This window comes from Osmia bicornis, chromosome 11, assembly GCF_907164935.1.
Source record: "Osmia bicornis bicornis chromosome 11, iOsmBic2.1, whole genome shotgun sequence".
NCBI lineage: Eukaryota > Metazoa > Arthropoda > Insecta > Hymenoptera > Megachilidae > Osmia > Osmia bicornis.
This window is the reverse complement of record NC_060226.1, coordinates 5790463-5815570: the sequence shown is the minus strand read 5'-3', so window position 1 is coordinate 5815570 and position 25108 is coordinate 5790463. Positions and strand designations below refer to the sequence as shown.

Here is a 25108-nt window from a genome sequence, read left to right as displayed (position 1 = left end):
TTTTTATTTTTTATTATAGCTGGATCACGCACGCAGAGATCCGATCAACGGACAGGTTGGCGTAGAGAGAAAGAGATCGTCTGTAAGGAGGCTTTCACGTCGGCCTTTATGATTTGTTTACTCGGATCGCCCTCGATGCGATGCAAACCCGCCCATCGTGGCAGACCGAGCTCCGAACTCTGACCCCCGGCTAATTGTTGTTGGCTCTAGATCCACGATAATGGTCCGCGAGATTCTGACAGTGCCAACGACACCCCTTTTTCTACATACTTCGCAAGAACTTTTCAGGAAAACTTTTCACGAATAGAGAAGAAAATCCTGGATACGCATTCCGGTCGCTGTTTCGACGCCGATCCCGTGGCAGATCGGTCGAAGCAAAAGGATCCACGAACATGGTAGACGAGGAAAAATGGATGGAAAAGAGATAAACAGCAGCCACGAGGATCCGCGCTATCAGCGAGTCAACGAAAGAGAGAAGAAGAGACCTTTATCTAGCAAAACCTCTCTCCTCCGCCACCCCATCTGGCCGTTTCCGATATTAAAAATATCAGCCGGCAGATAGGAGGCCGGCTATCGGCACTCGAGCACTCGAAGGAACTTCCATTAAAAATAGCTATCTCTATCTGAAGCCGGTACTACAACACAACACTGTCGGGCCCATGCCAGACACGGTCTTCTCTCCTCGATCCTTCTCGCACCTATCGACCACTGTCTATCGGTGTCTCTTTCACTCCCGTTTGCAGCAGCGGGCTGGTTGCTTTCGCGGTGAAACGGACACGAAGAACGTGCACAAGCATAAAAACCGGGCTTTCTCAGGAGATACGGGATCTTATCGCGGGCAAATGTTTGGAGGGACGCTATCAGTCCGGTTTATCAGCCTCCTCTCTTCGCTCTACCTCACCCCCGTCCCGGTCTCTTAGCTTATTTCAAGCTTAGTTTTAATTGTCGGCAAGAAAGAAAGAGATACCACGTTGATAGTTGCGATTCTCGATGGAACGTTGAAAATAATTTTGGAAAATTAGCTCATGTTTATAATTATCCTTTACGTACCGAGGATACCGATGTAATTAATTTCCTAATGAAAAAGAAGAAGCGGAAGAAGCGCGGAGTTGATAGAAGCCGTCAGTATTTCATAAATAAAGATACAAACAGGCTGATCGCAAATAAACTTACAAAGTATTCGAAGCCCCTGGCTGTCTGTCGATGCTCACCTATAATCTCTATGTCGACTCTACGAAGGACGGGAATAAGGGGTAGAAGGGTAAAGAGTGAAGGAGGATCGATAGATGGATCCATCGATGGGTCGATCCATCGGTAACACGCCTCTACCGATCGCCTCGTGGCTGGCCAGTCTTCGTACGAGCGGATGAACGAGGAGAGTGGACGAAATGGTTTGTTGGAAGGATACGGTAGAAGGAGAGGAGAAAAGAGAGCCCGGAGGGGTCGGTCGTTGCACAATTATCTCATTTGCCGATCGGACCCTCCCACGTGTTAATTTGCTTGTTGGTTAACCCGGCGTCCCTCTTATCGTTTATTTCGTTTCTTGCCTTTCGTGGAACCCTCTCCTCGCCCTCCTTTAACGTTCGCCTTCTTCTTCTTTCCTCGGCCTTCCCTCGTCCTCGAAATCGCGGCACCGATCGCTTCGACTCGCGTCTACCCGCCTCGGCCACTACTGCCAGACGATCGACGATGAAACAGCTCTCGGACCGACGAGGAAATTGGCCCTGGCGAAAACCGACTGCCTCGAAATCCAATGTCTGGACCAGGCGATACCGCGGAATTTCATAAACCGTCGATGGGATTTTAAAGAAAATTTTCGAATGTACGAATATTCGATGGTCGAGCCAGAGATCTTCCAATTTCGAGCGGGTAAGCTCGATTGACCTACCCCATTTTCCTATCGAACGATTCGACGAACAGAGGGATTTATCTGACGATAAATTGAAGATCGAACGTTATCGAACGATCAACCGCGGTACATCGATCATGATAACACTGTACACACCAAGAGAGTCGCATGTATTTCGTTAGATAGTAGAAAATCAACAAATAGAAGAAAAGACAAAGTCCAGGAGACGATAAGCGGAGCGATGAGCGAACGATATCGATCGATGACCAGATCTCAATCGGATCATACAACTAATCACGTCGTCTAGACTATTTATCCAGCTTATCGCGATTCGACAATAAGATCGATCTCTAGATGACAGAGAGATTACCAGGTAAACACAATCGTAGAAACCAACAATGATTATCATTTGTTCCTGACGATTCTTTACCTATCGTCCAGTTTTTCCTTTCAATTACGAAACAACTCTACTCGAGCAGAGGCTAGTAATAAGTTAATCTTTGTTACGATTTCACGCAAAGTTTGCAGGGGAACGTATAATAATTTCTAGAGTTACCTTGCGCTCGGGATTAACGTTTTCGGAGTAAATTCACGAAAGAGCTTCTTTAAGAAACTTTTCTTACCTATCTCTAGCTTAAACGCTGATGAATATTCAAAGGAACTACCGTGAAATTTCTCTTCTCTTGTTAATTGATATGTACATACGTATAAAATAAAAATTGCATTCGGAATATATTTGTTTTCTCAATTTTAACCCTTTCAAACTTGAATTTCTATATTTCTTTTCCTTAGATTCAAAGTTTGCCTGTTCTTTTTTATTTTCAATTGGAGGTGTCTTCAGCGGTAATGAACGTAATTTTTATTACACAATCGTGGAAAGTTCGAATTCGTGGAAGAAAAGAAAGGCGGGCTGAAAAGTGGAGGCACGGGAGGAGAAAGAGAGGCAACGTACGAGGATACCAGCGACACAGGGAGGAAGTGACGTCACGGTAAAGTAACGAGGCTCGCTTAGCCGCGATAAGCCGGTAATCGCGCGATCTTAATGAACTCCTCCCATTAACGCTGCGAGGCCGCGACCGGCAGCCAACGTTCGACGAAACCCCTTCTTTTTTTCTCTCTGTTCGCCTGCTTTCGATCACCCTCCTCGACGAATCGGCCAACGATTCCTCTCAAAACAGATCTCCAGGAGATCGATCGTTTTACCACGAAATCGTTCGAAACACATCGGCTCTTTCAGAAGAGCCGAGGAAAGCATATTATTTTTCCAAGCATGATTCTCTTTCAAAGAACAGACCGATTTACTTCAGCGAATAAAACCGTACGACCATGAAACATGGAAGTTCCGTTTCATGCGTTGTCACTCGGCTATCGTTCTATCTTCCTAACGACCTTATCTCGTGTAAACTTCGAAACTTCCCTGCAGAATTATACGCCCGTAGTTAATCGCTGTCAAACGCGACACGCTTTTACTTGCTCGAACTCGATCAAGCGATCGACGAAATCGTTAAATTATATTTCTAAATTCTTCGATCGAAATGTCGAATATAATCACGGAAGGATTGAAATAATAATTCATAAGCGCATCGATGCAATTGCAAGACCGCATACATTATCATTAAGAATAAACCACTCACTTGTCAACGATAACGATGGATCCCCCTTCAGTTGGCTGCCTCTTCGTTGTCTCCATAACAGCAAACTCATGTCAGAAATCAAACGAGATCCGTTTCGCGTATCACTTATTTTTTTATACATGAATTGTCTTTTATTCACGAAGAAACTTGTCGACGCGACGTGCGATCACATTCTGGTGGTGGTCGATTTTCCCGACGGTTTTCGGGGCCGAAATAACGACTCAACGTCGCGCAACCGTCACCAATACGCTCTACCGATTTCAAGGTGGCCCTGATCAGTGTGCCGATCAGATTCGATCGGGACCGATAACGCGTTACGTTATCGGCACGAGCTCCGCACAGACTATCGCGATATTCGCGATTCTATCGCCGCTCATCGATCTCTCCTTCCCCTTGTCGCGTGTTTATTCAAATACACGAGCGATTTCCAACCACGCAGACCAGGCTTGGACGATCCCTTCTTGTTCAAAGTTCGATGCGATTTGAAGGATTAGATCGGTTGAAATTTTTACGAATTTTTACGAATTTATTTCTCACCAATGAAAACGATCTCTTTATCAAATAATTTGACGAGGATAGAGGAATGAAATTTGAATAACCGAACGATAGATAGATCAGAAATAAATTCCTGAAAATCGGATTCGAACGATGGTAATCTTGATCGTAACCGATGCGATTTACACGCGTGTTAACGATCACAATTATCTTGAATCACACGCGAAACTCATTATCTCGTACCACTTGATTCGACACTGATAATTATAATCCGTCCAGCGAGACGAATTAGTAAATGTATACAAATTCACGTGCTCGACGCCGGAGTGGAGCGTATAAACATCGACCGACGCGTTTGAAGAACTGCAAGCAACTGTTCTTCGGCACTGCGTCGAGCACATGAATTTCTAAACATTTATCGAACGTAAATATCGATCCCTAATGTTACGTTCGAAAGAAGAAATGAAGGAAAAGAAACCTCCGATTGATTTAACAAAATACGAAGAAAAGGATATGAAAATCTTAAATAATCTGTCCAGTTTCCCGCGTTCGTTATCTTCTACCTTCAATTTCCAACAGTTTCAACATAAAACTATGTACCATCCTTCGTTAATCACTTTCTCTTCACTATCGTCCATGAGAATTTGAAAACACAATCGAAGATCCACTACACTGTTCTCTCTACTAACGACACATTCGATGATTCGCCTAAAACGTCGATCGTTGCGGATCGATCGTGGTATCGGTGGATGCTGGTATCGAAACGGGGATCATCGAGGTAGGGGCCAGTAGGCCGATTTTGTCGTGGTTGTAGCTGCGACCGCGGGAATAAACGAGCCGCGCGGATAATCCGCGTATCGCGGCCGAGCCGTGTGCTCTACCCGACAGCTACGGGGACACTCTTATCGGCCACTCTGGTCGCTCGATAAGCCGCCACAACCACGATCGGCATCTTATCGATCGTGCACACGCGCAATACCGATCCGGCCGGAAAACCGGCGGCTAATTGCGCGCCGCCGTCGACAATTAGGAGGGCACGATCGACCCCCAGTTAACCGCGTCACGCTGAAATTTTCGTCACGGCTGGCCCATTGGCCCGCGGCTGATAACGTCTGACACCTGGACCGCGATAAGGGTAATTGAATGCTGACAACGATACTCCAGTCTCGCGATCACGCGACCGAGTACACCGAACATTTTCCACTTTTGGCTTTCTCTATTTTCAGATCTAAATTTCGACGAATGGGGGATGAAAATTTCTATTTCCAGCTTCAATATTTTGTAATTCGCATTTCGAGAATAAGAAGCGACTTTCGTACGCTTTGATTCAAAGCGAACTGTGTGAATTATTTGATGAAGTTAACAGATTGTTGACCGGTCTTTACTACTTTGAGTCTGTACTTTAATTTTCGAAACCCAGGATAATATGGAATATTGTAAAATTTTTACGGTCGACAATGTGTTAAGAGGGATGAAAGTGAGAAAAAATGATTTCTGCTCACTGTGCAAACATTGCGATTATTGCAACACTCTGTATCACTTGTTAATTATCGTTTCAATTCACTCGAAACGACAACACGTATCCCCATTGTAATTCACAGGATTCTAATTAAAACCCGCTTCAATTAGACTGATGTAAAAATAAAAAGTGTAATTCTTTTTTTCGCGCCGGGCTTATAGAAATAACTATCGATCGCACTCTCGTGTTTAATCATTCTTCTCTTTCGTAATCCGAACTGGCTTCGAATCTTCCGGCACGAAGCTCGCGGATCTTTGTCCGCTGGAAAGCTGGCGATTAACGGGAGAAGGCTTTCGACGAGGCGGAAAGCTCCTTCCGACGGGATGCTTGAAAGACGAAACCGCAGCGAGATGCTCACCGTTGCAAGGAAGCACTATCACTGCTTTCCAAACGGCACCACGACCCGTGGCAATGGCTACCTGTTATCATTCTCCTCTCTCTCCTCGTTTCCGTTCCAGGACAGCTGCCCTTCTACTTCTCTCTTTCTCCGTTCTCCTCGCGTTCTGTTACCTTACGATAATACCGAGCAAACATTCCGCTTTTCCCTTTCGATGCTAAGCCCGAAGCTGACTCGAGCCGAACGCGGAACACCGTTCCTCGAACGGCTGTGAATCGCCGATTTTCTTTCATTTGTTTCATTTCTCTTCCGATCTTTCACGAAGCAATTTCACTCGAAGTGTCTTTCAATTAGGAAAAATTAGAATTTAGAATTTACGCTGGTATTCCTGGGATAACTGAAGAGTTGAAAGGGTACCGTCGACGCACATGGGGGAAGGGTTTCAATCGGGAAGGGTGCCCGAGTTTTTTGGCGTGGGTGGTACGAGTTCCTCACTGCCCGGGCCCCCTTAGCCGAATAGTGCGACAGGGGATAAGTATTTCCCCTCCGGCAATCAAGAAAGAAAAAAGATTAGAATTCGGAGAATTCAATTTAGAAAATTTTCTGATTAGATAAATTTTGGACCGAGAGACTTCATCGCAATGCCAATAAACAACGCGTTCATTCTGCTCAATTGCTATCGACGTACTCCAATAGGGAATTTTGCGCCAATTACGCGCGTCATTCGAAGAGAAAAGCGTGAATGTAGAGCGGGGTACCAAAGTACCTCCTGTCACCGGCGTCACGAAGGTTGAACTTCGCCGATAGCGTGGCACGATAACGGATAACGATAACGGCCGGCGATACTCGTAACCCAGGCTCCGTGACTAATGGCGATAACGATAAGGAGGATCGTAAGACACGTAGGGAACGGGTTGTGTAGCTAATAATCGTACTCTTTGTCTCCTCGCGTCTCGGCAACTCGGCTCGTTTCCACGCTCGCGATTACATTTTACAATTGACCGGGGAGAGAAAAATTTTTGCCAACAGAATAATCGTCCGTTGTTTTTCATAGTGCGAACAGTGAGTGACATTGTCCGGTGAATTATGTATCTGTCGAATAAACGGTGAATCACGGAAGGATATTTTTTTGATAGCAAATGCGATACACAAATTAATAACACGTTGTATTAGCAATTGATTCAATTTCAATCTCGATTTCATACATCATTCTGGTTTGAGAAACAATTTATATCGACAAACATGACACCTTGTGTATGTCGTTAAAGATATTCGATTCGTATCGACAGTTCCTAGTTACGGTTTGTCCAGTGGCCACGGCTTATTAGCGAGGAATCGAGAGAGAAAAAAAAGTAATAAAAGGTAGCAATTAAACGGTAGTCGAAAGAGAGCGAAAGGATTTTCGCGTTTGTCCGTAAATCATTCGACGGGTCTAATTAAAAAGTAACTCGCGAGAGGCGCGAGTTCGACTGGTTGCCGTCGCGTCGATCGTCGTGCCCCGCAAGGCTGCCGACGATAATTTATTGGCAGGTAATTAGCGATCGTGCGAACGATAATTGTCCGCTTTCGAAACGTTAGCCGCAATAATATCGCGGGCGAGTTATCCGCGTTGCGTAACGTCCACGATTCAACGGGATAAATGGTCGTCGCGACGCTGAAAAGATGCGTCTCATTAGCGCCCGTTAGCGAGGATGGATCAAGGGGAACATAATTAAACACTCTGACCGATCACTCGATCCCGTGAATTTATCACTCGACCGGCTGAAACGATTTCGACCGGACGATTTGTCTTTTCGATGGTGAATCATTTATTTCGAAGGAAAGCCGGAGAGGTTCGAATCGTGTAGCCAACCGCGAGAACCTGTTATTATTAAAAATGATCCCGACGATGTTTCCGTGTCGTGAATGTAAATTCAATTTTATACGTAAACATGTTTCCTGGTGCCAGAGGAATTTCACTTTCATGTGTTCGGTAGATCCCTCGGATTTATCAAAATAATTCTACGATTAACCATCGAATCGGGACTCGAACTTACAAAACATGTATTAGAAGAAGAATTTTCAAAGGGGCAATGTAAAATTTAGAACCTGAAAATAATTTGAAATTGAATTGAGAAAATTGAATAAAAATCGAGGCTCTCTCCATGATCCGCCGTGGGTTAATCATCTCGGTGGCTAAGCTGATCAAAGGGTTAATCAGCTTCGCGAAATTCTCTAAGAAACGCGGGCTGGATTTCGTAAACGATGTATGTAAAGGAAGTTAAAATTTGTTGGACGGTGTTATCTGCACGCTCACGAATCACTGGGCATGACTGGGAGCACGAGCGAGGACCATCCACCGTACCCCTGTCTATCTTGCCGGACAGATGAGACCAGCATCCGGATAAAAGGATATGAGAGATCGAGGCGAAAGAAAGAGAGGAGGAAGGGTAAGGAGTCTATCTCCCGTCTCGACTCAAACAGCCAGGCTGTTCCTGGATTTCCTCCCCCGGGAGCGTCGATCCGCTCTGGGAAAAGAGACTCGGAGAGGAACAAGAGAGAATCTTGCGAGACAGTGAGAGCACTGTTGGAGATCTGTTTCTCCCCTCTCGGTTGCCCGGAGGATCTTAACGAATAAGATAACACGGCGCCAAGTAACTCTTCTTCTCCTTTCTCTTTCCTCGCCGAGCTTCTGCAAACAAGCTACGGGTCACCGACACCACGTACGTCGATCATCCATCCTTCGCCCTTTCAGACCTCTACGTTTCCCGCGTCCCTTAGGCCGATTTTTCAAACTTAACCACCTGTGTCTCGTTTTCTCTTGGGGTAAATCATCGGAGTACGTTCACGGTGGTCCTCGGTGATTCGTTAAACTATCGGCTCGTCGGAGCCAACTCGATCTTTACGACGGATTAATTAATGGCTTACCCGACCAGGGTGAAGCTCGTTCCGCTTCTCGATCACTTTCTACCATTACATTTCAAAATTGCCCCCCTGCGAAAGGAAGAAAATTTCTGTGGAAATTCAAAAGCTCCGTGGTTCTCGTGCGAACTGGTCGGGGCTCGATTACGGTAGCGCATCAAGCGTCGCGATACCCGCTCGCTGCACTTCGTCATCGTCCGAGCGTGCCCTCCGGTGAACGCCTAGGACGGTGAAAAAGAGCCGGACACTTTTTATCGTGTCGCGCAATTATGATTAGCTCCTAGCTGGAGGAGGCGTCGCGTCGCGTCGCGGTGGCGATTAGGACAGAGAGTTCGCCTCGTCAAAACCGCCCTGCGGAACAAATGGTCGCTCCGAGTCAGCCCCTCGAGCTCGCGGAAGAGCTTCCGTTACCTTTCTCGCTTTCCCTCCTCCTCTTTTACATATATATATATATACGTATCTATATATGTGTGTATATATATATATATATATAGATATATGCAGCGAGGATAAACGGTGAGGAGAGAGAAAAGCAAGGGTAGCAGGACGAGATTACGCAAATGAGAAATGACCATCAGGCTATCGGAGAACTTCGGTGCCGGCTGCTCTCGGCGTTTTGCGACATCTGCGACCTGGTATATACACGCCAGCACGACTATCGCGGAGGATGCTGCGTTTTTAATGCGGACAACCATGGCTCGGGCTACGCGAAAGTCTACGAACGTAACGATAATGGGGCATCAGAACCGTCCAGGGAGAATGTATTTCTATGAAAGAAATACGGAAACTTGTTTAGACATATGAAATATCATTACATTCTCGATTAGATAAAAAAAAAGAAGAAAGAGTATTAACTAGAGGAAAGAAACAGAGGAGAAACTTTTTTGTCCACCGCAAGAAGCCCGATAGGAGACGGATTTTTTGCGATGTAACGTTAAATATCAGAACCGTGGAGCTGAGAGACGGCATTGTCCTGGTGTCCGTCGTCTTGCTACGTTACGTGGAAAGACTTTGACAAATCGTCGATCAAGCTGGAGGATCGGTCGCTATCTCGACCACTCTTCAGTGTGCTGCTGGAACTGGCCAGTGATCAGGATCTGGCAATCCATCCATTCAGGACTTCTGCTTCCGCTCGCGGCCGCCCTGTTTCTACCATTAATTTCGAAGAGGACGATGGCGATGCTCGATAGTATCGGACGTGTCCTCGCGTAAAAGATCGTTTTCGCTATAATTGGTCCGCCGGAGAAAGCTATTAACCGATGATATTTTCGTTGAAAGATCCAACGATAACGGGCGAAAATAATATTAACACCTATCGATGATCGTCTGCTAACACGTCTTTGAGTACGAATTCTTATTCTGTAAGAAAGAGAAGTAAGAAATAATCGTCGGACGGCGGACCATGGAGAGAGCCTCGATTCTAATTTAATTATCATGTACTTCGTATTATTCTTAGCCCGAATACCTTCTGTTCCGAATAAAATTATAAGAAACGGGTATTATTTCGGCAGAGTGACTAATTATTAATTAATTAATTAAATATTGAGATAATTATATTGAATGAAAATAAATTTATTTGAAAGTATTTGTTTATCTTTATCTATTCCTAATTGGATTAGAGAATTTTCGAGTTCCTCTAATCTGTAGATAGTGATAGCGCAAACCGTTTTAAGAAAATGGTCAATCATCGTATAGGGGTCAATAACTGTGTAAATTACCCTATGGTAACGTACGGTTTCACGTATTTCTCGATCGTCGATCTTTCCCTCGGCCTTGGCATTTGCGAATAAATGGATCCACTGTCCGTCAGAGGTGGAAGTACGAATAGCAACGAGACGGTGTAGACGAGGAAGAAGAAAAGGAAAAAGAAAGCGACGCGACGGCGAAACGAGGGTTTCCGCGTGATAAGATAACGCGTTTGTGTTTGATATCGTTCGCTCTCTACGAAACAGACTACAGAAGAAGCTTGAACGACCGTGTAATTGTCCCGCTTGTATTGACCAAGCACCGTGAAATGTTACCCTCTTCGCTCGGACATCGACTCGCCATTAAGCCATTAACTTCGAACAGAAACTCGACGGGAAACGTGGGACGATCTTTCGCAAATACGCTCGAGAGGTCAATTTCACGGAAGTTGCGAAATCACCGTCCAACGAATTTTCATACAATTATTAATAATCTCCGACGAACGAAACAACGCACGCGATTACTTTATAAATTCTTTAACGAATTCGTTTGTTTCTTCGAGAAAATATTTCAGAAACAAGCTTCCAAAGACCATCACGAAAGCTTTAACCGCGCCTGACCGAAGTAAAGAAGGAAGTAAAGCAAAGATTTAAAAAAAAAAGCTACTTTTCCAGTGGTAATTATTAAAATTATACCTCGAGGAACGTACGATCTTTAGTGTGTAAATATAAATACGCACGCTATTCTCGGAGCGGCCAATTATAAACTCTTTTTCTTGTTTTCAAAATAAAAGAAAGATATCAAGCGCTCGGTGAAAAGTTCCGCCCCGATGATATATCGTGATTCAATTTTTTAATTACCTACACCAGATCGGCAATGTTTCACGCGATATCTCGTGTATGACAATTTGCATTGTTCTTTCCGTATCGGAGGAAGTTTGGAAAAAATGACCCCGAGAGAAGGGAGAAAAGAGAAGCATAGCCGGATGCCGTGTCAAGAATGATCTAACGCCGATGGTCGATCGCGTCAGGAGGTCGACCAGGCGTAGTTCATCCCTCACGCGTGTTTATACGTCGTTTCCACCCCGTGGAACACGCAGCCACCCCTTTGTAACGACAGGTGAGAAGCGTGCCTCTCGAAAGCCGGTCTGATAGATGGCCGATTTTCACCGGTCATGCAAATCTATCGGTCGAATTTCGCCGTTGATGTTTTATCGCGAACGGAAGTGATTTCGGGATCGTAGAAAATTCACTAACCTTTCACAAAGATCCCTATCGCGTTAATGTATCAATTAAAAATATCAGAGAGAATGAAAACTTATTTGTTAAAATCGAGATGGTACTTGTAATACTTGCGAACTTTGTTAGATATTCCTGAAACTCCTATTTTTCAACCCCTAGAAATCAAACATCTGATCAACGTCGATCCTTGCATTGTTAAAACACTTGCTGTGGTAATAAAGACAGCCATAAATTACTCTCCTCCAAAATCCCAGATTTTATCCTTAACCCCTTCTCCGCACAAAATTTCCAATAGTTTTTCCCCTCTGGTTTTTCCTCGGCCTCTCACCCCAGTTTTGCAAGAAAGAGCTCGACCTCCGGACAGTTCGCATCGCTTAGTTCGAATTTAAAATAAATACCATTTTCGATACGAACTACGTTTCGTGTTTAATTGCCACCCTTCGGGTTCACGAGAACTTCCTGCAATAAGAACTTCTTACAAGAAGTTCGCATGGTAAAGAGAAGAAAAGAAATAAGTGAAATTCCGTTCCCATCCCCTTTGGACACGTGTGCCACCCCTCGTAAAGGCAGGTGAGAATCGTTCTCCTCTTACGCAACAACCGGTTAAGTGGCATACTCGAAGAGTCCATTAAGGTGTACACGCGCTGCTTCCGGTTCTCGAGCAGCCAAGTCGTTCCTGTTTCTTTGAACAACTCGGAAAGGATATACGGTGGCCCTTCGAACACGTAGCAGGACGTCTTCACTTTGAACGGCACCTTGGCAATCTTCCTCGACGTAAACGAGAGTATACTTCTTGCGACACTGACATTTATTCGTCGAAATAATACGGTTCGAATGATAATTGTTCAATTTCCAAGCTTCGGGAAGCATCAAATTCCTATCGGCGATCCATCATCGACAGCAGTGACGCTTGAAATCCGTCGATCGTCAAATTACCCGCTGAGAAATCATAAGAGAAATCATCCCCGGAGCCCATCTGACGGACGTAATAATTTTCACGTCATCCGTGCACCTCATCCATCGTTCGAATCACCTTGAAGAAAACTTCTCGATCGAGAAGTGTCGAATAGAAAGAAACGAGGTGTCTCATCCTCGAACGAGCTGTCGATCCATTGTGAAAGAGGACGAGCAGGGGGGGGGAGGGGGTTGTAATCGCAAATTGACTGGTCGTCGCCAATAAAAATTCAATAACTGCCTGGTCGACGTTGGTTATTGTCGAAAAGTTCGTAGCAGGCCTTTTAACGGCCTCGACCCACGCGGATTCAACCCTCAACCCTCTCTTCTATCTTCCTCTGTTCACGAGCTTTCGCTTTTCTCTCTCCTTTTTTTTTCCTCTCTCGCTAACGTTCACTCGAAAAATATTCGATGTTATCCGGCAGCGTGAATTGGCTGCTGACGCTCGTGTACCCAGACCCATGTTTCGTTTCTCTTCAACCCCCTATCGCGCCCGTATTTTCTCTCTTCATCGGCCGGTCGCTGGCAAAAACGGATGCACCGTGTAAGCTCGTACGCGTGAACGGATAACATGATTTTTTTTTTTATGAGCCAATATTAGCCCGAACGAGAAGCTGTAACGAGGGGTTAAGCGAGGGTGGCTCTCCCGATTGATTTCGACAATCGTTAACCGCCCCCTCTATTTTTTTCATCACTTCGATAATTTGGGGATGGAGGAATATCGAAGCGGTGAACAATTAACGGAAACTTATTTAAGATTTTTCTATAATTAACCGTCGCGATGAGATAATTAAGCGTCGCAATGAAATTTCTTTTTCCTTCAACGATATAATTCGATACGTTCGAATTTTCACGAGGCCGTGGAACTGTCGAGCGACGAAAAAGAATTGTTTACCGACGAAAAAAATGAAACGAAACGATCGGCGCAGTTGCCGCGACGCGATTGATCGAGAAAATACAAAGTGCAAAGATATCGAACGGTTCGCGATAATGCAACGGCCGAAGTTTATAATGCTATAAAGAATAGCGCGGACAGCCGGAGCGGATAACGAGTCGCTGAAAGCGTCGTTAATTCGCGAACACGTTACACGAGACGATTTACAAGCTAACCGGTGAACCTGGACATCTTGTCTCTCTTGATATTTGCTACGTTCCGAAGCGAATCGCGATTGCTTTTACCACGTAAATATCGCAATCGTGATTTTTCGATAGATTAATTAATCCTGTGTAACCTAATTTTTATTCGGTACAAATTCCATTTTATAGCGTATACCCTTCTATTTCTTTCTGCTCCAATATAATACTAATTTTCGTTGACTAATATGATAATCAACCCTTTTCCTAAAACAATATGAAGTAACATAATTAAATTAAAATTGGGTCACTCTCCATGGTCCGCCGTCCGAGTGTTAAAAACCGCATTACATGTATTATATTTTCTACTCTTTTAGGAAAATGGTCAATCATATAGGGGTCGACAACTGTACACGTTGCCTTATAATTAAAAATCAAATTACATCAGTATGCAAGCACCTACATGGAAGGTTGAACGAACAAATGCAGACAATTTAAACATTATTCTCCGCTGGCAACATGGAATTCGATTTCGCAAGCGTACGTGCGCGGTTTTCGATCCTAATTGCGAGCTCGATCGAGTCAGCTATTTCGATAAATAGCGAAATAGCAACGACGCGGCGGTGGTGGTGGGCCCCGGTGAAAAGAGCAGCAACGTAAATCGGAGGTTAACGTTTGTCCCGACGTTAACCTTTTCCGCACGAGGCGTCGACACCTGAGATAAGGAACGTCTGTTAAGGTACATGGATCCGAGTCTAATAAGCTTCCCTCGGTTTTCAGCCAGATAAATATCGGCGAGCTCACGGTATTCCGTGCAACCGGCCGAGTGATTTACAAGTATTCTGCCCACACGTCGGCGGATCGTTGGGAAAATTATCCCAACTAAAAATCCCTTCAACTTTACGACGATCAGACTATGTCGAACCGTGAACGATCAACCCATTTCGCATATACCCTTTCGCGTACGAAAGATCGCTAACAAAGTAGAAAGTCATCTTCCGTTATAATTATCGGAGTTTACGCGACCGATAACGAATACGATATTTCCCCGGCATAGGACGATATTTCTCGATCGAGCAAATTCGTTCGAGAGGAACAGGAAGGCTTCGGTTAACGAAAGAAAAGGAGACCGTCTAAAAATATACGGCTCGACTCTAGGTGGGAATGATTCGGTATCTCGGACGACGTCACGGGGGTCTGAAATATGAGAGATACGATGGACCTCGCCCCCATACCATCCCATTCCCTCGATGGTGCATTAGCGCTAATCTCCGCTCTTTAGTCCTCTCTTTATCTTTTCTGCCCTCGTCCTCTGCCACTTCCTCTCCCTCTTCCTCTCCTCCCCCTATCGTTCTATCCTTCTTCTTCCTATCAACCAACAACGACGAAGAAGAAGCGACCTGGTACGCCTGTATACCTGTTCAACCCGTAGCCCACCTCAGGACACCTTTATCGCTTCCATCTAATCGCTACGATCCGTTATTTGGTGGCCACGTCTCGTGCGTGTGCGTGCGTCCAAGAGAACAGGCCCCAAGCCGAGTTTTGACACTCGGAATCTCATTAGCGATCGTGAAATCCTTCGACCCTGAAGAGGATTACTGGCAGTCGTGATAGAGAGAGAGAGAGAGAGAAAGAGAAAAAGAGTCGAGCAGCTGATGAGGATCCGAACGAATTCCTTGGCATTTCACGCCCAGTACGTATACTCTTTCTCTGTCCTTCTTCTGGATGCCTTGTTTCGGCTAATTATATAATACAAATCTGGCTGAAATGGGCGGAGTTAACTGCTTGTTCCTTCGAAGGTCGTGCAGCTTTAATGAATTGCTTCGCTGCCCTTTGCGCGTCTCGTCTTGGGCGACTTCGCTTTCTCAGGGTTACAGGGCGTTTCGCGGAATTCGGAATACTTTCGAAGAAATTAACCCTTAGGGATCGATAGAAAAATTCGTCTACACCTGTTGTTAAAGGGTGTTCAAAGAGGAAAGGGAGAAAGCGAGAGGATGTTCCATTCGCGAGTCAAGTAGTAGCCTTCTTCTTCTTCTGAAGCCAGATTAGACGAGACGAGCGGTTCTCTTGGCAGAAGTTCGCATTATCGTGTTCGAATTCATTGATTCCGGCGAAGTAACGTCGCGGAGGGCGTCGTGAGACACAGTCAGAGAACTTGCCGCCATTACCGTGGCCGTTATCTGAGCATTTGAATGAAACTACGATGTCCTACGACGTGTGATATCGGCGCTCCTCTACTTTCAGCTAGTTACCGTTACCACCCACCACCCTCGACACGAACGCTGGCTGATTCGACCGCGCCAGATGCCGAAGATTCGAATCGGATAACACGTTCACGGTTTCTCGAACATCCTCGAAACGAAGCGTCGAATTTATCGAGCGCCGTGATGCTTCAATGATCCGACCTGTGTTGCGATCCGTTAGGTAGAAACGAAAATGTCACGGGATAAGAAACAGCATGCGGGCAGGGAAAGAGAGAAAGAGAGAGAGAGAGAGAGAGAGAGAGAGAGAGAGAGAGATGGGGGGAAAAAATTCAGCTCGTTCCTGAATCAGGTCCACCGTCCAGACAGTCGCGTTCCACCCTGCCGCGCCACCCAAATAAACCACCGCCGAAAGCGAAAGAGAAAGAGAGATAGAAAGGAAAAAAGCAAAGTTCGCGTTCAGATAAGTGAAAGGAGTCGGAGAAACGGCGTTTGGCTTCGACGTGCGCTAGATACACGATACGTCATTACACCTAGGTCCCCAACACCCGCGACAGAGGAACGAGCGAGTAAGGGAAAGGAGAGAGGATAGATGGAAGAAAGAGGAAAGATAGAAGGGTGGTAGGTGAGCGAGGAAGAGGGTAGAGTTTGACAGATCTTCATAAAGGCACACACAACTGTGCCGTGGCGATAAGGGAATCGGGAGCAGGCATCTCGTCTCTCTCCCTGCCACCGCCCAACCCCCCTCTAGCCACGTAGCGGCACCCAGTCCACCCTCAGCCACCCCCGTGGAGGATTCAATGGGAAAGTTGGAGGGAGACAGAAGCACGGCCACTCAGTCAGTACGCTGCTATCATTTTTCCACACGAGTGGGCGGCGGCGTCCGTGGTTCCTGGGTGGTACTACGCTTCTACTACCCCTGCACGATCCTAGCTCACCCCCCTCTGCTCTCTCAACCCTTGAACCTGGACCACGAACTGCACCACTTTCTCGCGTTTCAGACCAGACACACTCTGCTCCCTGATACGTAAAACATAGGATATGCTTTTTCGCCTTTCGTATCAGGAGGTTACTCGCAAAATTCTTTTAAGGCTGACGAATTACATTACGTTAGTTATCTGGTTATTTAAAAATTCACGAGTTTCAATGATCCCTATAAATCTATAACAGCGACACGTTGACAAGATTATCTGAAGCAATACCGAGGCTCTTCATTTTTTTCTATTTTCCGCCAGTTATGTTTCGCTATTATTTTCATCGAGAGAAAGCCTCTGATAAATCGAACATCGCCGTCAACTACCCCTCACCCTCGACCCCGCTGCGGCTTCGCCGTGCGCGTTTATTCTCTATGGCGTTACAAATCGCTCCAACTATCTGGCCGCTGTTCTCTCCGCCGATGATCGAACGCGTCTGCAGCAAAAGGATTCCTGTTCTATGGTGATAAGGGACCGGAGCGATTTCTTAAGACGGATTCCCTTGAAACCTTCGATGAAGAACGAGCCGATGTCCCGTACCAGTGCTGTTTTTTCCTCCTCTCCCCCTTTCACGTTTCTCTTGTTTCTCGATCGTGACTTATCGGACGCGATCGTTGTTCGGTGAAATTTCATTAATTATCTGGTTACTTACGCGAATCGACGAAACGGATACCAAACCGACGAGGAAAATCGATACAGAATGACATTGCGGACTTACCTGAAACAAATAGGAAAAAAAATGAATTAGTATTAAGAATATTAGAACGAATCAAATTGAAAATTTAAATTCTTCGAAGCGAAAGGAGAAGAAGGGTGTGGGTGGTAGACGTACGACGACGAGAGCAGGTCTAATCTGCGCGAGGTAAAGCAATGAAATGAAAAGTGGAGAAGAAGGGGAGAGGGAGAGGAATGGATGTATCGGCAGTAATCGTGGGCAGGCTTGCGGGCTTCGAGTGGCACACGGTAAAGCGTACAAGGGAGTTTCTGAATAGGCAGTGCCAGGGGATGTAGATACGCCATGCTCGACGACGCCTGAGCGTGCGATTCGACGAACGGGATGCTCCTTTGTCTTTCGTTCGTTACCAACCCGGCCCACCCTCTTCGTCGCTTTCGTCTCTTTTCAAAGCTGTCTCGTTACACGCGGCGGCCAACACGCTAGGAGGAGTGGCTCGGAGACGAGCACCGGCTGATTCAGACAATTATTGTCGATTCGCGGTGGAAATCCATCCCGCTGCAAACGCCAGCAGCTTTTTCCCGTCGTGAAACCACCAACGGACTCGATCTCTGCCCACCCCTCCTCTGACACCCCTCTTTTCTTTCACGACTATCCGCCCCCGTCGCCTCCTCCCCTCGGCCATCGTTCGCTGCCGTTTTTAGAATTATCGCCAGCGACGCTTCGTGTTCGAGCTCTCTCGAACGGGACTCTCCGTTCTAGGGGATGAAGAGGACCGATCTGGACGCGGGGCTGGTGTCATTGGAATGGGATCCGAGCGAAGAGGTAACGAGACACTTGTCGCGGTTTATCTCTGCCCTTTTCTGAGAAAGGTAAGCAGAAATTACCCGGGGGGGATGAGAATTGAAAGCTAATTTTAGAAGGGTATGACACTTGCCTTGGAAACGAATATTTTTTCTACGCTTCGGATGGGATAGAAGAGAATCTCTATTAAATTAATTAATATTTACACCAGCCCTTGTCGTTTGATATCGAATTAAATTGATCTTGGTCGTCAGAAGTTGAATAAAAGATTGTCAGGAAATGCCTGGCCACCGAAGAGGGTTGAATGGTTGGCAAGATTGCACGCGTAAGGGCGAGCTGGCCCGTGCGAGGAAAGCGATCTGGATCGTATAACCTCAGCCGAGGAAGTAGGCACTCACCCTACTCGACGTCCACCGCTGCTCGTTCACCACCCCATAAGTTTCGAGTTGCTGGTGAACGTGGAGGAGAGGGAGGGTGGTCGCTCGACTCGCTCGACTTGACGGGGCTCTAATTTCCGATAGGACACGTGACTGGAATCCACGATGCGGGACACGTGCGCGGCAGGAACTTTAAGGACGACACACCTCTTTCTTCTTATTCGAAGCTCCTTATCCTCCTCCGGACACGAGGAACATCTCGATTTATCCAAGATATAATACCTGCTGTACGTTCATCTGGGTGGTCCCGCGATATCGTAGCTCGATAATTAGCCTCGATTAAAGTAATTTTGTCGAACGGAATTACGAAGAACGTTCGTTGGGCGTTTTCGGCTGATTTCAACTGCACGCTCGTTCGATCGTATCAAACGTTGCGATCTTGTTATGCCGAGAATGTTGCAAACTCGTCCGGGACGAGTTGCAGAAAAATATTCGAGAGGGTTATTTGATAAGAGGCTCTCGTTAACCGGCGATAATTTCTGCCTCTCTGTTAATGTCGTACAATTTGAAAAAATTTCATCAGTCGAACATCGTTATTGCTACCGCGTTAATTGTGTGAAAATTGAAAATGATTTCTTATATTTTCTCTCGGTGACTATCCCGTACGGTTGATCTAAGTTAAAATCTTACAGTCATGCAACTTTCACATGCAACTCGCCCCCCCCTTATCCCCCGGGCGAGTTAGACGTGGAAATTGTAGAAAACGCAGCGGGAACAAACGGAGAAACGATTTCCCGGTAGCCGCGTTCCACCAGCCATTACGTACCGCGTGAAGGAGATTTATGATTTCACCGGCAAGGCTTTCCCTACCTTCCGCACGCCATCTTATCCGTTTTTGGCGGCTCGCTGGTTGCCCTTAAATGGTCTCACCCCGTGCTATCTGTATCGCGATACCCGACGCAACACCCACGCTTCGCGACGCTCGCGGATGTTGCACTCGGCCCGACCTTAATGTCTCACGATTGTATTCAGATCCTACGGTTCTTTTTTCCACGCGCTTCTGTTCCATCGCCGTGCCTCCTGTTGGATAAACTCAGCCGCGTTTCCTTGTCCTGTTTTTTCCCCCACGGATAGAAACGACGGAGTAAGAGGAAAACTCGTGGTAACGCGACGATCGCATTCGTCTTTACCTATTTCTTACAACTTGTACGTTTCATGCAACGAAGCGGGAGGAGGTCGTTATTGGCCCGGCAAATTGGAAAATAAAACGATTCTAATCCGAATAATTATAGCTTACTATACACCGCGCGAGTTCCTTTTTACCCTGGCATTTAACGCGTTAATTAAACATTTCATCTAGCTATTAAATTTTAGATTAACCCTTGAACGGCGGAGCCTGGGTCAATCGTGACCGATACTTATAAAACACATACAAGGGTATTAAATGTTAAACGAATCATGTTTCTTTAAGGAACAGTGCGAAATTTAAAAAATGAAAATAATATGAAGCACGGAATGAAATTAGAATTGTGGTCCGTCGTCCGAGAATTAATCGAACATTCGTAGTTGGAATGATTTTCAACAAGATTATCGATGAAACTCTTTTTTGGAATTTAAAGATATCGTACTTTACGATGATATTCGTGCAGATTGATTGAAAGCGTTCTCAGACTTTCGTTTATTTTCCCCTCGAACAACGTGGTTCTTTCAATTCGAACGCTTCCTCGTTTCCGCCTCTCGTGACTGCTAGATGAGATCTCTTTCTCGCGAGAGTTGCATATCGAGATGTATCGACGTGCAACGATCGGCGAGGATTTCGTTTTGGCCAGCCAGGTGAAACCGAACCGATGGAATATGCCTGGCACCGCCTAGATCCTCATCTAGGATGTTTCCAACCAGGCGCCAACCTCGAGCCCGTGCTTTCATGCAGATTACTATCGGCAACGACGATATTAAATGCGAGAAGATGATTTAACGATACCTCGGGCAGAAGTAAAGTTGTAGCTGCGAATCTCGTACTCGTTTTATTAACGTAATTTATTAAAATCGGAAATGAAAATGGATATTTGTTGGAAAACAAACGTGGCTTTTGTAAATCTTCTATTAGCGGGGAATCGTTTAGAAAGAAATTATTAACGCGATTATCAGGCGAATAGAAAAAACAAATGACGTTTAACAGAACTGGAAGATTAGCTTTGAAGATCGCGAGATAAAACGATCTTTCGCGTAGGTGGAAACGTAAAGAAGATCTCGCCTCGAGCAACTTCGTCCAGGGAAAAGCATTTTTCCTCGAGCCAGCTGAGTTAAATTATAATTTACAGTTATTCAGGACCGATAGCCTTCGCCCGGTATCTTCACGGGGCCACGAGAAGCGAAGATCGAAGAAGAAGAAATCGACGGTGAATGGAGAAAGCCGAGGAACTCGCCGATCGCGAGATGAATCGCTCGATTTCGCGAATCACGATTTCACGAGCTTCCTCGACGAACAACTAGACCCGTGGAACGATTAAATTCGAGCATCCGACCGATGGACACGCTCGATCGACGATGGAAATCGTCCTGGAGGGATCCTATTAACTGCAAAGGTGTTTCCGAGTCTTATATTCCTCCTCCGTAATTTCGAATAACCATCTGGAAAGCACTAAAAGGGCAAAAGAAACTAATTCCCGTAATCTTCGAAGCTCCGAGTCGCGTGAAAATAATGGTACCCACGACAGAAGAAGCAGCGTCCAGGAGGAAAAAGAAGAAGGTAAACGTTAAGAAGCGTGACGTGACGTTCATTCTGGTCGATGATGAGGGGGATGGTTGTAAGGAAACTGGCAAGGGAGGTGGAAAAAGGAAAAGGGGGCCGATTAAACCGTGGAACGTGGCCCGGGGCTGGGCAACTTTTTAAATACTTTCGAACTTCCTAAGGATGACAAATTGGACGAGAATCCACCAAGGATGAAAGTATATATCGCTGTTCTTTCTCCGGCGTACGATTAATTCGAGTCTCTTCTCTCGTCTACATTAACCACCATCATCTCTTCTGCAACCTCCCTCTTGCTCCTACGTTTCTCTCACGACCAGGCAATTTCGGTCGCCGGGGATGATAAGAGGTTTAATTTCTTCGTTTGTCAAATTTTTGAGCTGTGCGCTATCAGGAGAAGCGTCTTGAACCGAGAAATATTGCTGTTGACGATATCTAGTTAGGCGTATCAGAAAACGTGTTTTATATAATATATTAAGTTAAAAACGTTTCCTTATACTTCGCGTTCTATTCAACTGGATGGAACAAAAGTGGCGTGATCCTCGACAAGGATAAAACGAACTTCCCCCGTTGATTCATTCAGTGCCCAGGATGGCGCAAAGTATATCGGTGAAACAGTCGGAGAATAGCGTTTCCCAAAGGCGACAAACGTGTATGACAAAGGGAACGAGCCGAACTTGCCGCAGAAATCCATTAGAAAGGAACGAGAAGAGAGGGGCGAAGAGGGAAGAAGATTCATTAGGGATGATAATAATTAAATGAACGTCTGGCTGGCGACTGACTTGCTCTCGAATTCTCGATTCTCCGCGAGCTTTTCCCTCGTTAATTCGATTCTTTTCACCTTTTTCTCTGTTGCTCGTGACCGTTCGACCGTGACGCGCGTCCAGCGGAAATTGAAGCACGAAATAAACCAGACTCGCGTCGTGCGTCAAAGCTGGAGAACGAATGATCGAGGAAATTCTCTTCGAGAATCCCTCTTGCGCTTCGTGAAAAAAAGGAACGTTCGAAATAAAACTTGGAACTCTAGTTTGATTTTCAATACACCCGAAAACCTGGTTATCCGAAATCGTACAAAGCGGAGATTAACCGAAGGTGTCGAACCGGAAAAAGGGATCCTTTTACCTTGGCCGTTTACCATCGCCAGAGTCGAAGGGAAGAGAAGGGGACGGGCCAGTTTTTTTCACCCCTAGACGACCGGTAGACAATATAAATGTCGAGAGGGTGGAGAAACGGTAGCGTATAGGGTGGCGGCGGTGAGGTGAGCGGCTGGCTTCGAGGGTGGATATCTGGTAGCGAGTTAATTCCGCCCCCAGGGTGTACGCGTGTGTATCTCTGTACGTGTGTGTGTGTGAGCAGAGAGAACGCGGACCCGAAAGGAGGATGAAAAAAGAGGTAAAAAGGCGAGGGATAGAGAAAGAGGGAGGGAGGGGAGGCAGAGACGAGCCGCACCGGCAAGATAACACATTTTGACGGTATAAAAATGAGTGTTTTTCCCTCCCCTATCTCCATGGAGATAGCGCACCTCTGGAAAGCTAGACAGAGAAAGAGAAATCAGGGGATGAAGGAAGAGGAAGCAGGGATTTTTGTCTCTTCTCTGTGCAGCCTGTCAGGATAATAGTGTAGTCGGGTTGAATCGGTCAAAGAGACTGCTCGGGCTGCTGGATATCGAAGGATTCGCGTTTTGGACTCGATCCAAGGATACCGGATTCGTTCTTAGCCTTCCTTTTGCTACACGTTTCCTTTGCGACGAGTGTCAGGGTTAAGGGGTGGACTCTTTTGTCGAACTAACATACAAAGATTACGTTACAAATAAGTCGTGAATCTAACTGAATGTTAACTATACTTGGACGATAAAAAGTATTTCAAAAAAAAAAAAAGGTAGCGATCGGGTGGCAGATTTTCTCGCGACGTCCCTGGGTCTCGGTTGGCGGCGGCCCTGCTGGGTGGGTACGCGAGATAGAATCAGTAGCTGGAGCTAGTTAGATGATAGCATCGCCGAGCCGCGAACCGAGGCTACGCGAGGGTAGCGGGGCTCCGAGCGAGATAGACAGAGAAACAGCGCGAGGCAAATGGGGGAGAGAGGAGAGGCAAACGGAGAGCGCGATCGCTGATAAGAGCCACTGCGCAGCCGATAACGCTCCCTTATCTCCATCCAGTGGCGCCGCAACTCTCAAGGCTTTCCAGCCTCGTATACAGCGCGTCCCATTTAACTGGGACCAGCTGTACTTTTATAGAATTTCATCGAAACGAAATCAATGCTCTTGGAATAAATCGTTCGTTGATCGAATGTACGTGTCAAAGTAAAAACGTTCATTCGGTGTATGAAGTTATTAATTTGATAAATAAAATAATCTATAAAATGTATACGTGTCAAGTAAGTATGTAAAATTGATATACTATACTTGTATATGAATAATAAATTTATAATTAATTAATGTAATCTTTCTTCTTTTTTCATTTTAAATATTCAATTTGTCCCATTTGCATGGAACACCTTGTATATTCGTCTTCCTCCCACGCTTCGTTTCTCTTCACAGTCTCGTTTTCGCGTAACGTTCCGCGATCTTTTTACCCCCTCGCCACCCACCAACCCCGTCATCCTTCCTCACCCTTACACCGGTCTATTTCCTTTCGAAAGCAGTGTTTCGCAAGAAATGTTGCTCTCGGTAGCGGACATTTCGATTCGAATCGCGAGCAGGTTTCGAGTCGATGCATATACAAAGGTATTCGATCAAATATATTCTTGATTGATCGGAGAGGGCAGATTCATCGGAGAAAATGTTTCCGGTGCGTCCGGTTCGTCTGAACGATTTTACGACCGGTCCGATTACGATAAAGATAAACACGGTTTAATCAGCGCGACGGAACGCGAGTGCAGCGGGTTTGGAAAATATGTTTTGGATCGACGACGTATCGAGCGAAGATCATCGATAACCGGGGGTCCTCGTTATCTGTGTCGAAAGATCACGAACGTTTTCCTTATCTGCATGCAGCGGCCCCGTGAATATTCAAGCACGATCCAGCGAAAACGTTATTCCAAGCGGAGGCTTGTTTGTTCAACGCGTTCCGCCACCTTTATTTACCTACCATTTTCCTTTCGCCCGCGGCGATCTTTAAATTATACTTCATTCGCGCGTTGTAAATTGTTAAAAAGAAAAATCCCTTCCTTGATCAACGATCGCTCACAGGCTACGAAAACGACCGGGTATGTTGAAATCTTTCGACGATAATAATAAAAAAAAAAATAAATAAAAAAGAAAGGAAGAGAAAGATCACGCGTGAAGCTCGTCAGATTAGATCGCCAATTTTATTAAATTACCATCGCACTTTGGTATCGCGCTTTTAACCAAGAATACATGCATCGAATGAACCGTGATAGTGAAACGTGCGATTAATTGCGCTCGACTGGGCGTACCGGTCGAAGATAAACCAGATAGATAAATCGGCGCGGATAAGAAAAGACACGGCAATTCTTCGACGACTTACGTAGATTCTACGCATACAGAAATTTATAGAGTATCATATGCAGAATAATAAGATAAGAAAGAAAAAGAATCGATGGAACCACCAGCAGCAGCATCGAACCTCGTTTTTCTATTTTCCCGCTCGATTTTCGGAGCCGTTCGCCGCGAACCGATCT

At 45.7% G+C, this 25108-nt stretch overlaps 1 protein-coding gene across 3 annotated transcripts in view; it reads right to left on the bottom strand.

Moving 5' to 3' along the window:
• LOC114875932 (zinc finger protein ush) overlaps positions 1–25108 on the bottom strand; it is a 115954-nt gene that overhangs the window by 32609 nt on the left and 58237 nt on the right. Inside the window, exons 1-2 of one of the 3 annotated variants that reach the window (XM_029186798.2) lie at positions 4542–4882; positions 3484–3940 (exon numbers count right to left, since the gene is read on the bottom strand). The exons of 1 other annotated variant lie outside the window; for it this stretch is intronic. In XM_029186798.2, the coding sequence (XP_029042631.1) occupies positions 3484–3604 (121 nt within the window). In that variant the 5' untranslated portion in view covers positions 3605–3940; positions 4542–4882. Of the gene's footprint in view, positions 1–3483; positions 4883–25108 lie in introns of those variants that run through there. One more of the 3 variants, XM_029186799.2, reaches the window with a different exon arrangement.